The sequence below is a fragment of the Kryptolebias marmoratus genome, linkage group LG21, assembly GCF_001649575.2.
Source record: "Kryptolebias marmoratus isolate JLee-2015 linkage group LG21, ASM164957v2, whole genome shotgun sequence".
Lineage (NCBI taxonomy): Eukaryota > Metazoa > Chordata > Actinopteri > Cyprinodontiformes > Rivulidae > Kryptolebias > Kryptolebias marmoratus.
The window spans coordinates 21,178,449-21,191,772 of record NC_051450.1 but is presented as its reverse complement, the minus strand read 5'-3'; the positions used below and the strand labels follow the sequence as shown (position 1 = coordinate 21,191,772).

At 44.2% G+C, this 13,324-nt stretch overlaps 1 protein-coding gene across 1 annotated transcript in view; it reads right to left on the bottom strand.

Annotated features, from left to right (window-relative positions):
* Positions 1 to 8,456: 8,456 nt before the first annotated feature.
* Positions 8,457 to 13,324, bottom strand: part of LOC108245433 (receptor activity-modifying protein 3) — a 19,637-nt gene continuing 14,769 nt past the window's right edge. Inside the window, exon 4 of the mRNA XM_025009586.2 lies at positions 8,457 to 10,224. Within this exon, the coding sequence (XP_024865354.1) occupies positions 9,969 to 10,224 (256 nt within the window). The 3' untranslated portion in view covers positions 8,457 to 9,968. The remainder of the gene's footprint in view (positions 10,225 to 13,324) is intronic.

The window sequence follows — 13,324 nt, the reverse complement described above, 5'->3', positions numbered from 1 at the left end:
TTTTAGCTAGTGCTCTGCTACTTTCAGCTTTTAGCTAACATTCTACAGCTTTTAGCTAGCGCTCTGCTACTTTCAGCTTTTAGCTAGCGCTCTGCTACTTTCAGCTTTTAGCTAACATTCTACAGCTTTTAGCTAGCGCTCTGCTACTTTCAGCTTTTAGCTAGCACTCTACTCCTTTCAGCTTTTAGCTAGCATACTACAGCTTTTAGCTTTAGCTAGCGCTCTGTTCCTTTCAGCTTTTAGCTAGCATTCTACAGCTTTTAGCTATGAGCTAGCGCTCTGCTACTTTCAGCTTTTAGCTAGCATACTACAGCTTTTAGCTTTAGCTAGCGCTCTGTTCCTATCAGCTTTTAGCTAGCATTCTACAGCTTTTAGCTATATTTTCACATTTTAGCTACTGTTTGCAGTGGCGGCTGGCGGTTTTCTCCAGGGGCGGCTATAAGTCCAAAATAGACATATACTAAAACATAAACTAATGAATTAAAACAACAGAAGCAACGTTATAATGTACATATAAATGTCCTGAACATCAATACTTACAAAGATGGAGGTCTTTAGGACACATTTAGCGTTTATAAAACCAGTTTTCTTCCTTATTTTTTAACTTTACCGGAGAAAATACGTCAAAGATTGTTTATGGTGAGAGCACTCACTACGTCATGTATTCTGCACGTACAATATAACGACGATCGGATGTCTCACTCCGATTAGAATTCAAAACCAAACATTTTAACAGTTTTTTAGCATAAATTTTCTTAAACTAATTATTAACTATGAACTTATTTATTACCTTGTGTATGGAACTTAGTCTATAATGAACTTATTACTGTCTTTGAATAAAGGCAGCACTCCCGCAGCTTGACTTTTCAAGAGGATGTTTCTAATCTACGGCAATCTGCGGCGCTCCACCATTCGGTTCGCCAAAATCCCATCGCAGTCTATGGGGGGACTGTTGTCCGTCGGTGCTCTGGCTGCACGTTTTGATGAGCTGTAGGAGGAGATGCAAATTTAGAAATGAATTTTTCTGTTTTTCTCTTTGCCTCCCTCAGCTCTCCCTTGCACACCTGCTCCTCATCTGTAATCACCTCGCTCAGTTTGCCTCAGTCCTTTTCTTTAATAGACTTTCACTTTTTGTTTAGTTTGCACTTTGGCTCCTCTGAGAGCGCACGTCTGACAGCTTGTTTTCTAAGTAAACTGACAGAAAAACAATCTTTCAGGGCTTTTCTTTGCCCGATTTTAGGAATCAGAATCCCAAACAGCCTCCTGATCATGTTTACTTTGACATCAGATAAAATAAAGCACAAAACTGGCACTTTGAGGAGTTTCACAGATAAAATATGTCACTCAGGATGAGCAACATAACGTTTGACATGCATCCATGCTGTAATTTGGAAAATGATGCAAGATGCTGCAAGAGCGGCCCGAGGAGCCAGACCTTCAGAAATTCCTGCGCTTATCGGGAGGCAGCAGCTCATTTCGTAATGACTTTTTCCACTGAGCAGTTTGTTCCAGCTGTTTGTGTGTGAGAGGGGGGGGATCCAGCTGTGTGGTAATCTGTCCAGCTGAGCAGGGCACAGGGATCACTGGGGAAAAGGAGACGGGAGGAAGGGTTGAAAAACATCAGAAGGATGAAGGCAGGACGTCAACAGGGCCGAGGAGGAAGACGGAGGAGGAGGAGGAGGTCACGAGGAACATATCAGCCTGAAAACGTTGGATAAAAAGATCTGAGCGTGTCTCCGGCGTCGCTTCTGTAAGGCCTGGAGACGATTAGCATATCTTAGCGCAGATGTAAAGATTAGAGGCAGGAAAACAAAAACGCAAAGCCTGCAGCTTTTTGTCGGAGTCAAAAATCCACCGACTGCTTCTTCTTCTTCTTGCTTCATTTGTAAAACAGTTTAAGCTGCCAGCTGAACTTCTTACAGGGTTTAACGTTTAACTTTTAATTTTCTTTTTATTATTTTGAAGCTACAAAACAGTACAACCAAACTCCTCGTTTTTCCATGTACAGGAAAATATGAATATATCGACACATTTAAAACCAGCATGGCAGCATTTTCCTGGGTTTTAAAACAATATGCAGCTTTTTTACAGGCTGTTTTATTAGTATTTATAGTTTATTTATAACCCTGAAGTAATTGTGCTTATATCACAGCTTCTGCTGTTCTGTTCTTTGAAATGGGTTTCACCTGCATGCTAACTCTTGTAGCTTGTTGCGAACGTTAGCTGAAGAGAGGCGGGTGCTGCTTGTCTGTCGTTAACGAGCATAAAGGGTTATGGGAATGTAGTTTTCTGGTTGAATGAGATTTGGCTGAGAAAAAAAAAAACAGAAATAGATGGGATGTGCCCTTCAATCGATCCTGCGACTCTCACCCTTCACCATCTAATATCGTCTGATCAGAAAATAGCCCAATATGGCTCAGAAAGTTTAAACCGTAGCGTTGTTTTTGCTCCAAATATGAAAGACGGGTTCATTATTTTAGCTGCACCTGTTTGTCGAGGCTCCACTGTGATCCGTGAGGCACATCTGCACAGAGATAATTGATTACGGCTCGTTTAGCTCCCTGTCGTTGTGTCAGATTTAGCGTGAAGCCATGCAGACGACAGCGTGTCGCCCTGCGGAGCACCCGTCAGTCTGGAACCTCACTTTTAATTTTCAGGCATTTTGTTTTTTTGGTTGCATGTACAGTCGAGGTCAGAAGTTTTCATCCACTCATTTTGGGCATGAATATAATTAATTTGGGGCTTTTATTAATTTATTTGACCCATACTTTTCCTGGGTTGGATGGTTATATATCACAGAACTTCAGTCACTTTTTAAAACAAACATATAAGCTGAAAAATATTTATACATTCACCTAAATCTGCTGAAAGATCTCGACTGTCTGAACTCGAAATGTCCTAAAACTGTCCTGTTAGTGATCAAGACTGACTGCAGCTGGTAGTTTCTCTCTGCCAGCACACAAAGGATTTGTTTGACGGCGCTTATTGGATTTACCAACACTCGTCTGTCCTCCTTGGATGTAAGGAAACCCAGGAACCAGCAGGACTCGAAACCTGAATCTGCCGTTTGTACGCCGCCGACCAAGAAAGAAGCTCCGCCTCCTTCAAGCTGGACTGAAACTGGCAGCTGTCCACATGGACGAAACCAAATGAGAGAAGACTGATGGTCAGACGGGACAAAGACTGCAGCAACAAGAAAGTTTGGAGACTTTCAGACAGAAATACAAGGTCAGGCACGGTGGTGGTAGATTCATGCTGCGGCCCGAAGTGGATAGAATAACGAAGGAGGAGGACTGCCTCCAAATTCTTTAACTTCTACCCAAATCAACAGCAAGATGGCTGAAACCTTGACACCATTGGGTCCAACAGGACCATGATCAGAACTGGTCTCTGATTGGATGAATCATCAGAACTGATTTCTGATCTGAATCAATCAGTGATTAACAGGCTTCTGCAGAACATGAAGAGGTGATTTAACCTCTGAATCAGGTGTTTTGGAGCAGGGAAACAAGGAAAACATGGAGGATGGTGGCCCTGAGGACCAGGATTGGACACCCCTGATCTGGAGGTTTCTAAACCCCTTTCTGCTCCGGGAACACCTCGGGATCCTGCAGGAGGAGCTGGAGAAGCCAGTTATCTCTGCCACCATGGATAACGACAGGAAATGGATGCAAGGAATGTCCTCTTCACCAATAAAATGATCGATATAATTAGCTTTCTCCTCTTTCGTATTTATTCTGACTTCACGGTGGTGTTTTTTAATGTGGGACGAGGACAGCAGGGATCCCTTTCTACTATTTTTTTTAAAAATAACATCGTGGTGCACCACTTCCATCGTTTCCATCAAAGATAAACTGCAGCATTTGCCAATTACAAAAGCTGCTGATGAGGTTGTAGTAAAAAAAAACAAGTAAATTTGCTGTTAAATGCTTCAGTAAAGTAGTAAACAGGGAAAAGAGGATTGTGGGGTAGATGAGGGGAGTGGGAACCCTTGAGGGTGAAAGACTGGGAGGATATCCTCTTCGGGTCATGCGCTCGAGGGCATTTTACTGTGGGAAAGTGCACGTGTGTGTGTGCACGTGTGTGTGCGTTCAGCTACGAGTGAGAACAGACTTTTAAAGGGTCTTGTAAGAAGATCAGGGATGTCCTCGCTTCTGTTTGAGCTCACAGAAACGCCGTGAAACCGAGGTAAAGAAATGTGAACTGAGGCTGAATATTTGGTTTGTTTGTTTGTTTGCGTGGGTGAAAAACAAACCTCCCGAGTCTTCGGGCCTTGGCGGACGGACGGGAATGGAAGAGCTTCATCGTTAATTATAAAACCCAAAGGCGGCGCGTGACCCCTGCAGCCATAACTCAAGGGTTAAAATTAGAACCACATCTGAAACTGGGATGTGGAAGCAAGGAAGAAAACCGGAAAACAACAAATAAGCTGGTTATTAGAAGCTCAAACTGTTTTAACTCCTCAGAAGCTGCAGCTAAATAACTGACCAATAAAACCCGCTGCTGGAAACTGACACGGTTTTATTGATTTTGTGCTTTCAGACATCTTTCAAATAAAACTCTGCAGCAGGCAGCAGGGAGCTCCACTGACGGGTCAGCCGAGCTAACCGCTGATCAAATCCTGACGAGAAAAGATGATATTTTAGGACCTGGGCCTAAAGTCCGGCTCGGGTACGAGCTGACCCGGATGCCAAATAGGTTGGCACAATTTTTAACAAACCGAAGCACATCCATGTTCTGCAGGATGTTCGCAGCCCCTCGTCGTTGGTCAGTCAACAAATTGTGCAACATAAACATTATTTTCTTGAAAAGATACAACGTCTGTTGAATCTGAAGGTGCGTAAAAGTCCAAAACGCAGCGTTTGCTCAAACTTGTACCTTCACCAAGTTGTACCGTTGCAGTTTAGGTCACTTGGTACCATCTTCCACCTTCATAGCTGCTCAAATGTTGACAGTTTGACCTACCTTTTGAAATGAAAATGAGCAGATTTGGACCATTTTTATGTCTTTTTACAGGCCTGGACATCTGGGGTTGGCGCCAGTTCCCGAGAAACGCAGCTCTGTCTGAACCAGATGCTGAGCTCCTAGAATGATGGCAAATTATCAGGTTTGCCTCAAAGTACACCTGATTCAGAGGTTAAATCTCCTCTTCTTGTTCTGCAGAAGCCTGTTAATCACCCATTGATTCAAACCAGGTGTGTTGGAGCAGAGGAACAAGTAAAACCTGCAGGATGGTGGCCCTCGAGGACCAGTTTTCTCTGTATTTCTTACAGCTTCAACACACACACTGCTGAGTCTGCTCGTGCTTTAGACATCGTCATTGAACCATTACCACTCCGATGTTGGGCATGGGGGGGTCGAAAACAGCAACAACAAACAGAATATTATGGTTATGGAGCGTAATAATGTTGACTATGAGATATATCACCGCTTGATCCTGGGCAGGGGTCCATTCGGTGCCTGCAGGGTTGGTGCATGGGTGCAAAGTGGTGACCAACTGCTGCAGAATGTAATGGTCCATTAGACCAACTAACCCAAGAGGCCCAGGAAGCAGCTGGTTGGGTACGACCGGCTGCTTCGCTTCCAAACGTTGGCGTTAATCAGTGATTCAAAGCGTCGTGAGCGTCTGCGTTGGAACAGCGAAGGTATAAAAACCCAACAAACGGAGGGATTCCAAGCATAAAACTCTCAACGGAGCATTTTTTAAGTTGCTATTTTCAGCAACGAGCACTTGGGGCATCACAATGCTCGAAATGACCATCATCTTTGACAAACGAGTTGCTTTGTGCGCTACGAGCATCTTATCCATCTCCAAAGAGCAGGTCTGAATAGACGCCTGGCACTCTTGCACTTCCTGCGCCGCTTTTGGTCAAAACCACGGGGTCAACCCACTTCCCTGTATTCTTCTGTCAACTCTGGGAACGAGCTTTAATATCCTTCCTGTGACTAAGATGCAGGCTGACAAGGCTTTGTGAGAAGCCATCCTCGCAGCCTCCTTCACCACGGAGTGAACTCTCCTCGCCTCCGTTTGCATCTCGAAAAACTCAAAGAAGAAACGCCAACCCGAGCGCTGTTTCCTGGACAGCGCGTCGAATTGAACTCGTTTCTGTTTGTTTATGTGGAGTCTTGTTGCTGCCAGCTCTGTGCCTCACAGTCCACCCGGTTGGAAGATTTGACGGCAATGTCAACACCATTGACCGTCACCCGGTGACAGCCGCGGCTGCATTGTTTGACTCCTCGTTTATTTATGTGATGCAACGATAAGGTTTGTTCATCTCTGCATTGTTTCATTGGTTTACACGGACAGACAACAAATCGACAGAATGATGTTATCGCAATGAAAGAACAAGTAAATACCTTTATAAACTTTCCCAGGGTTCTTGGGTACGATGCTCTATTAAAGTCAAACAGTGCTAATGGAGCTACAGAAAATATCGTTAATTAAGTTAAATGAGGAGTAAATTTGCTTTAAACTGTTCTGAAAACTGGTTTGTGTCGATTTCCAGGCTTCAAAGTTCCGATTATTACCATCGAAAGCCACAAAATTAGTTGAATAAGATCCACATTCAGGCATTTTAGGTGTCGAATGATCCGAGTATATATTTCACAGTGAAGCACGGTGGTGGCAGCAGCATTATGTGGGGCTGGGACACGAGTCAGAGTCACAGGATACTGAGCAGGACAATGAACTGAAGCTCTCTGCCTCTGTCAGCGAAATATCTCTCAAACCACAGGACAGATTCAAATAAGACTTTCAGGAAATATTCATCAGATCTAAAACTTATTAAACTTTTAAGCTACTCTGTTATTATTAGCTGTCTGACTCGGGGAGCATCAAAGTAAAAGGGTGAAGCATCGTTTAGTTTTATATCTACGAGTCGGACCAATCGGGTGTTAAAAGCTTCATTTTGTTTGTCACAGAGGAGGTGTCTGACTTTAGAAGTGAAGAAATAAATTAGCTTCACGCTCCTATGATACAGAAACGGGACGTGTCAGCAGCTTCGGGTATGAGTGTGACAGGAACCGAACGGCTCTGCTCAGAGCTGATTCCTCGGTGATAAACTCGCCAGAATCCGACTCAATGTCCTTCGGATGGCGATGAACAGGGATCCACACGTCTGAGACGAACCGTGAGGTGAATTTTAGAGAGGAAGGCAGACTGATTGTAATCGAGGACAGCTCGGGCGGCTTGTACTTGACTTCTAACGGCACGAATCAGACGAGGGATTGTTCTGGAAGTGTTTTCTGAGAGCAACGAGCGACGTCTGTGCAGACTGGAGCCACTTCAGCGCAGCGAGTGAGGGACGAAGGTCCGCCTTCGAACGCCACAACGACCCAAAGCAGAGCCAGGTTCACGCCTTTGACCTTTGACCTTCTTAGACCCAAACAATCTGTAGTTTCCAGCCATGAAGGAGCCCACAGCTGTCTGTTTGTCCTCACAGCCTGGTTCTCTGCGTAGCTCCACCAGTTTCCTGTAGGAGGCGCTGCAACTGTGTGCAGCTGCAGCCAAACTCAATGTCTACGAAGAAGAGCGCAGCTTTGCTACCTTACTGCTAAAATAAAGAGCAGAAGAAGAAGAAGAGCGCCACTTACGCTGAAACACAACCGAGGGAACTCGCTGAAAATATTCTCCTTCAATTCCACGAAGCTGAAGTTGGTTTCTGATTCAGAAAATGGCTAAAGGGCGATTCCAGCTAATTTTTCCCTCCCTTCAGCATCTTTAATCTCCTCTAGTTAAAAAACTACAACACCTAGACACTTCAAACCTGGAGCAGATTATTCTGCACTGATTGCAGAACATTTAAAACCAAGTGTGTGATCTGTGAGACCTTCATCTGATTCCTGAAACCTCAATAAAGGGCCACTTCAGCACTTTTTTTGCATCCGGACCACACTAGAACTGGTCCAGGTCCAAAACTACAACACCTCACTGGTATTTGATAAAAAGGTGAAATCTCTGCTAAAATCTTGTGTTTTGAATCAACATTCATAGAAACTAATTCATGTCATTTCAGTGAGTCATCATGGTTGTGCCCTGAGTCCTCTGTTGCTTCAGATGAGGCTGATCCCCATGGATTTACACACACACACAAATACATGTCATATACACATTCAAGTCACTTGTTTTAAATAAATGCTTCTATTTTAATTCAGTTTTGGTCTTCATTGAAGCTGATGTGCAGGGGGAGAATGAGGGGTTGACCTCAGTAGTTTTTAAAGTCTGATCTTCAGTAAACCAGCCGGAGAACCCGACGGAACATCGCTGGAGGAACCTGGTCCCCGTCCAGGTGAGCAGAAACATGAACTGGACGAAGCCGAGGTTTACTTTGAATAAACTCACCAAACTGTAGTTTTCTCTTCATATGGGGAATTAATAAATGAACTTTCTGCAGCCTCTGAATGTCTGAAAGTAAGTAAAGATATTAAAAACCTGGAAAACAACGGAGACTTTGCCATTCGGGTTCACGTTTTCTTTTATTGGGACACACCTGCTTCGTTCCGACCCAGCGTGGTGTAAAAACGAAGCGGCTTCATGAAACGTCTACAGAAACGAAAGCTCGTCTCGTCTCGTTTAACCTCTGCCCGTGAGAAACGCGGCGTGACGCGGCGTCGAGGACGTCCTGCAGCCGTTCCAACCTGGAGAGGAAACAGATACAGCAGACAGCACAGACAGCAGGACTATACAGCGGGACATCTCAGTGTCTTTTATTGAGAACCCCTCTTAGCATAGTAATAATAGTATTTTAACATCTTACACTCCTACAAAACTTCTTCGGGGCTCAGGTGGTCACACAGGAAGTCCCAGAGGAGATAAATCATGGCGTTGCTTTGACTTCGGATGATGTATTCCTTCCAGTCCCTTCAGTAAAACTAAACATCACAATCCCTGAAAGTTCAGATCTGGCTTCCCTCCAAGAGATCCTCCAGCGCAACGATAAAACATTTAACGGCGGCTGATGAGACTCCCGGAGGTCAATAAGTCTGGGACCGAGGGATTTCAAGGAATGCGTCCCGGAATCGTCCGAACCCCTGGAAGTGACGGCGCCACCATCAGTGACGCTAAGAGCATCTCTGAACGCAAACTGTTGGCTCAGCTGAGCTTGTTCGTTGGATTATAAGTGGTTCTTCTGATTGGTCAGGAGCACAGACTTAACGTGAGCACAATTAAAGCAACAGTTCGGCTCTTTTGAAGCAGGGAAAGGTTATGAACAACAACATCTTACCTGCCGGAGATAAAGGAAAAGCAGCTAACGGCTACTCCGAGCCAAAGTGGATCGCCTAAAACAACTCCAGTCTCATAAACCTTTACACTTGCATCAATTCTGCATTAAACGGTGATTTATCTGGAATTTCTAACTACTTCCTGTGCAGCCGGCTGGGTGACCTTAAAACCGACTTATAAAGCTGTAACTACGAATAAAGAGTTAAATTAAAAAGGAGAATAGTGAGCCTCTCCATTCTCACCGCTTCCCTGAATTCTTCATAATTTAGGTTTGAAATAAACAAATAAAGTTATTTAGTTCAAATAGAATCACATATAAGTACAGCGATGGATCTTGTTGAATATGAGCCTGTTTAAAGGTAAAAAATGTGTTTTATAACTGCTTATTAATGCTTTATGGAGTTGTTACAAACTTAAATGATCTATTTATAAATATATATCTATTTAAAAGTTGTTCCAGTAGGAACATCATAACATTTCTGTTGGAATATTTAGTTCTTCTGCAGGAACTGTTATGATTTAGAGACGAGTTGTTTCAAGATGACTGCCGTCCACTTTGCTGTTAGCTTTTTATTATTTCTTTATATATAAAAAAAAAAACACTTCAAAGAGCTGAACTCTCTCTTTAGCTGCAAACAGACATAAGAAGTTCATCTATAAATTACTGGATCAGAAAGTCAAATATGATGAGTGAAGAACGGAAATAAGGACAGTTTGGGCAAACGGTCCGCCGGTTCGGTTTTCTCTAGGCCAGCAGGTCGCTCCTCTTGCTGCACCAGACCACCAGGGCGATCATGGCCAAGGTGAGGGACACGGGGATGAGGATGAGTGCGGTGAGCGTGTTGTCCGGCGGGTCGAGCCACACCACCTGCTCCAGGGTGCAGTTGGAGAAGAAGTGCTTGTGTATGCGGATGATGAAGCTCTCCACCAGCGGGTTGGGCCAGTAGCAGTCGACGTTCTGGGACTTGGTCTCCGTGCAGTGGGTGAAGAGGTGGTACTCCCTGGGGAAACAGACACAAGGACAGTCAGGGGGTTTAGGGGTGAGATTTGGGAAGTAATCCATCATTGTGACCGGAGATATTCTTCCCACTTTGATGAACACATTCAGTCCGAATCCTTCTTTCTCCAGCCGGACTTCTTTATCCTCCAACTCCAACCTGCTTTTTCTCAGCGACGGTTCACGATATTAAAACCCCAAATCACCCGCCGCTTTTCATGCCTGACTTTTAAAGCTAAGATCAGTTAATGTTGAGGATGTGACAGATTAGTGACGTCACCAAAACAGCGGCGTAGCTTGAATAGTCATAGTTGGTCGAGTGGATCGTAGTTTTACTCAAATAATCCAGACTGAGACACACCAGGACAAAAAAGAACCCACCGAGGGGTCCGAGCAGGACGCCAGGACCTCGCGGTCATGGCGCTGTCGTCTGTGGGGGAACGTTTATGCCTCACGACGCACAGCATTCCTGATCGAGCTGATGCAACCAGGTGGTTTTCCCAAATCCAAACGAGAAAAGGTAGCAAACCGAGACTGGAGAAGGAAATGGAAGACTGACAGCTGAACGGAGTTATTTCCCAGCAGCTAACACCTTTTCAAAACTTTGTGTCACAATAATCGCCTGGAAGAGGACGGATTCATATAGATATCAACCAGAATGACCACCTGCATAATATATATAATATATCATTAAAGTGTCTCTGACAGCTAACGAAGAAGACTAAATCTATCCACTGGTTCAAGACGTTTTGCCAAAACTGACACAGGTGATAAAAATGTACAGATATCTGAGCTACAATCTGTCATTCCCAGGACATAACCATGAGAAACGAGACGGAAAGGACAGAGAAGAACAAAATGTTTCTTTTAAATCAGTTCTTTCTGGAACTGCCGTGGAAATCGTCTCAGCGTCGGTTAGAGTTCTGCGGTCCTGATCGGTCCCGAGGATGTCTTTCACACAGAAACAAAAAAGCTTTAAGTGTTTTAGTTAAAAGTGACGGTTTATGGATCAGTTTAATAAAGTTTAAAGAGCAGAAAACCGACGGAAGAACACATTTACACCATTTTCATGTTTGAAGCTTTTAGAAACTGTGATTCTGCGTTAACCAAAAACCAAAAGAAAACCACCTTTGTTTCTGGGGTTCATTCAAGGCAGCAGGTCTCGTACAGTAAGGAGCGTTTGCTTCAGTAATTTGACCCAAATCAAACACAAAACAGCACGACCCGGATCATAATCTGGATCGCCACCAAACGGTGATCCACTGGTTTTCGTTACGACCCCGAACCAGCTGATCGGTTTTTACCTGATCTTTGCTGACGGACTCAACCGGAAACAGAACCTCCTTGTTGGAGGGAAACGCTCAAACTCTGCAGCTACTGGTGATACCGGGGGGTCCTGAACGCAGCGGCACCGTGGCGCCGGTTTGAATTAATTGTTTCTGCGAGGTACTCTGATCTGGCCATGCTTCCATTGGCGTCGAGTCTTTTAGGTCGGGTCAGAGCGGGACCTGTAAAACCAACCAAGTTACAGCCAATCTGTGGCGTCCGTCCTGAAAGAAGGACGTTGATATTCTGAGAGTTTCAGATAAAATCTGTTGAGCGATTGGTGAGATATTCAGCTTTATTAAACTGATGACTCGGAGGATTTAGACTCCCTCGCTTTCTGCCTTAAAGCGAAGGGAAGACAGACGAGGGTGAGAGGTCAAAGGTGAGGAGACGGAATGACGTGGAAAAGCTGGATGGGTGGTCAAACCCGACATCGGACCAGCTGCAGTCTTTCCTGCCACCATGCAGGACTGACAGCTCCTTCAGGGGAAACTCCAAACACAGAGCAGAGGAGTTTCTAAATGCAGACGGGTTTGCAGCCTTCTCCGTACAATATGACAGATCTAACCAGCAGGATCTTGTAAAAGCTTGATTTGCTTTTACATCATTGTCAGATCCCATCTTTGCTCGTGTTCGAAGACTCATTTAGCTTTAAGACGTGCGCTGATCACCTCACTGTGCGTCAAAACAAAGAAGATTTATTTGACTTTCGATGTTTTTCTTTCCTATTTCAGGACAATTTTACGATGAGGTAAAACTCGAAAGCCATTGATGCCGAAAAGCACTAACATCCATTTAAAAACCAAGCAAACAGAAACAGCTATTTGAGTTAAAATCCTCTGAGGGGCATAACGTATATGATGCAGCAGATAAGATGCTGCATCCTGGGAATACACCAAAATTAGGTTTCACAACAATAAATGTCTCGAAAAGCAATTAAAGCTGAAGTGATTGCGTTTCAATTCAGGTCTCTGTTACCTGTGAGGAAAATGAGCTCATCGGCAGAATGAAGTCGGAATACAAATGAGTAAGCATATAGATGATGTTTCAAACCCTTTAATGCCTAAATCTGCACAGATCCTGATCTCAGATACCTTTTCTGACTTCCAAAGAGCAGAAACCTGCTGGAGATCCTGATTTTTCAGCTGGGATGGATTTTCCTCACGCAGAGGAAAGATGACGGCACGATGAGCGGTGAAAACGGCCACTTGGAGGCAAATGGTTTGGGCTGTGAGTGTCAATAAAAGTAATAAACGAGCCAGAATGTGGAGTCTTTGCAGGTTTTAAGATGCCTAAAAGGAAGGAGGTGGGCTGTGTGACAGAACAAGATACTGGACCGAGGTTGTTGTGGTCCGTCTTATTTAAGATGTGGGGCACGCGTGCACCAACGCCGGCGTGGTCGCCAGGAAGACTGGCCTCGTGCCAAGGCTACAGCCGTGACGGCGATAAGGTCATGGGAACAATCTGACACAGATCTGGTCTTCGTACGGTAGCTCAATCCCTCCAGGATTTTGAGGGCATTTTTTGTGATTGTGATTGTGACGGGGCATTTTCCTAAAAGTTGCATTTTTTTTTTACTAAAATCAATAAACAACCATAACTTTTAATATCTAAACCAAAAATGCTTCCTAGTTTTGTAAGATAATTCCCAACAAACATTGACATTCTCAAAAGGTGCTTTATTTGAGAACTTTGATAGCTTCTAAACTGACATTCATGAGCATTTCTGGATTGTCCCTGGTCTGCAGCTCTCCTCACATGTTTTGCAGACACAAAGT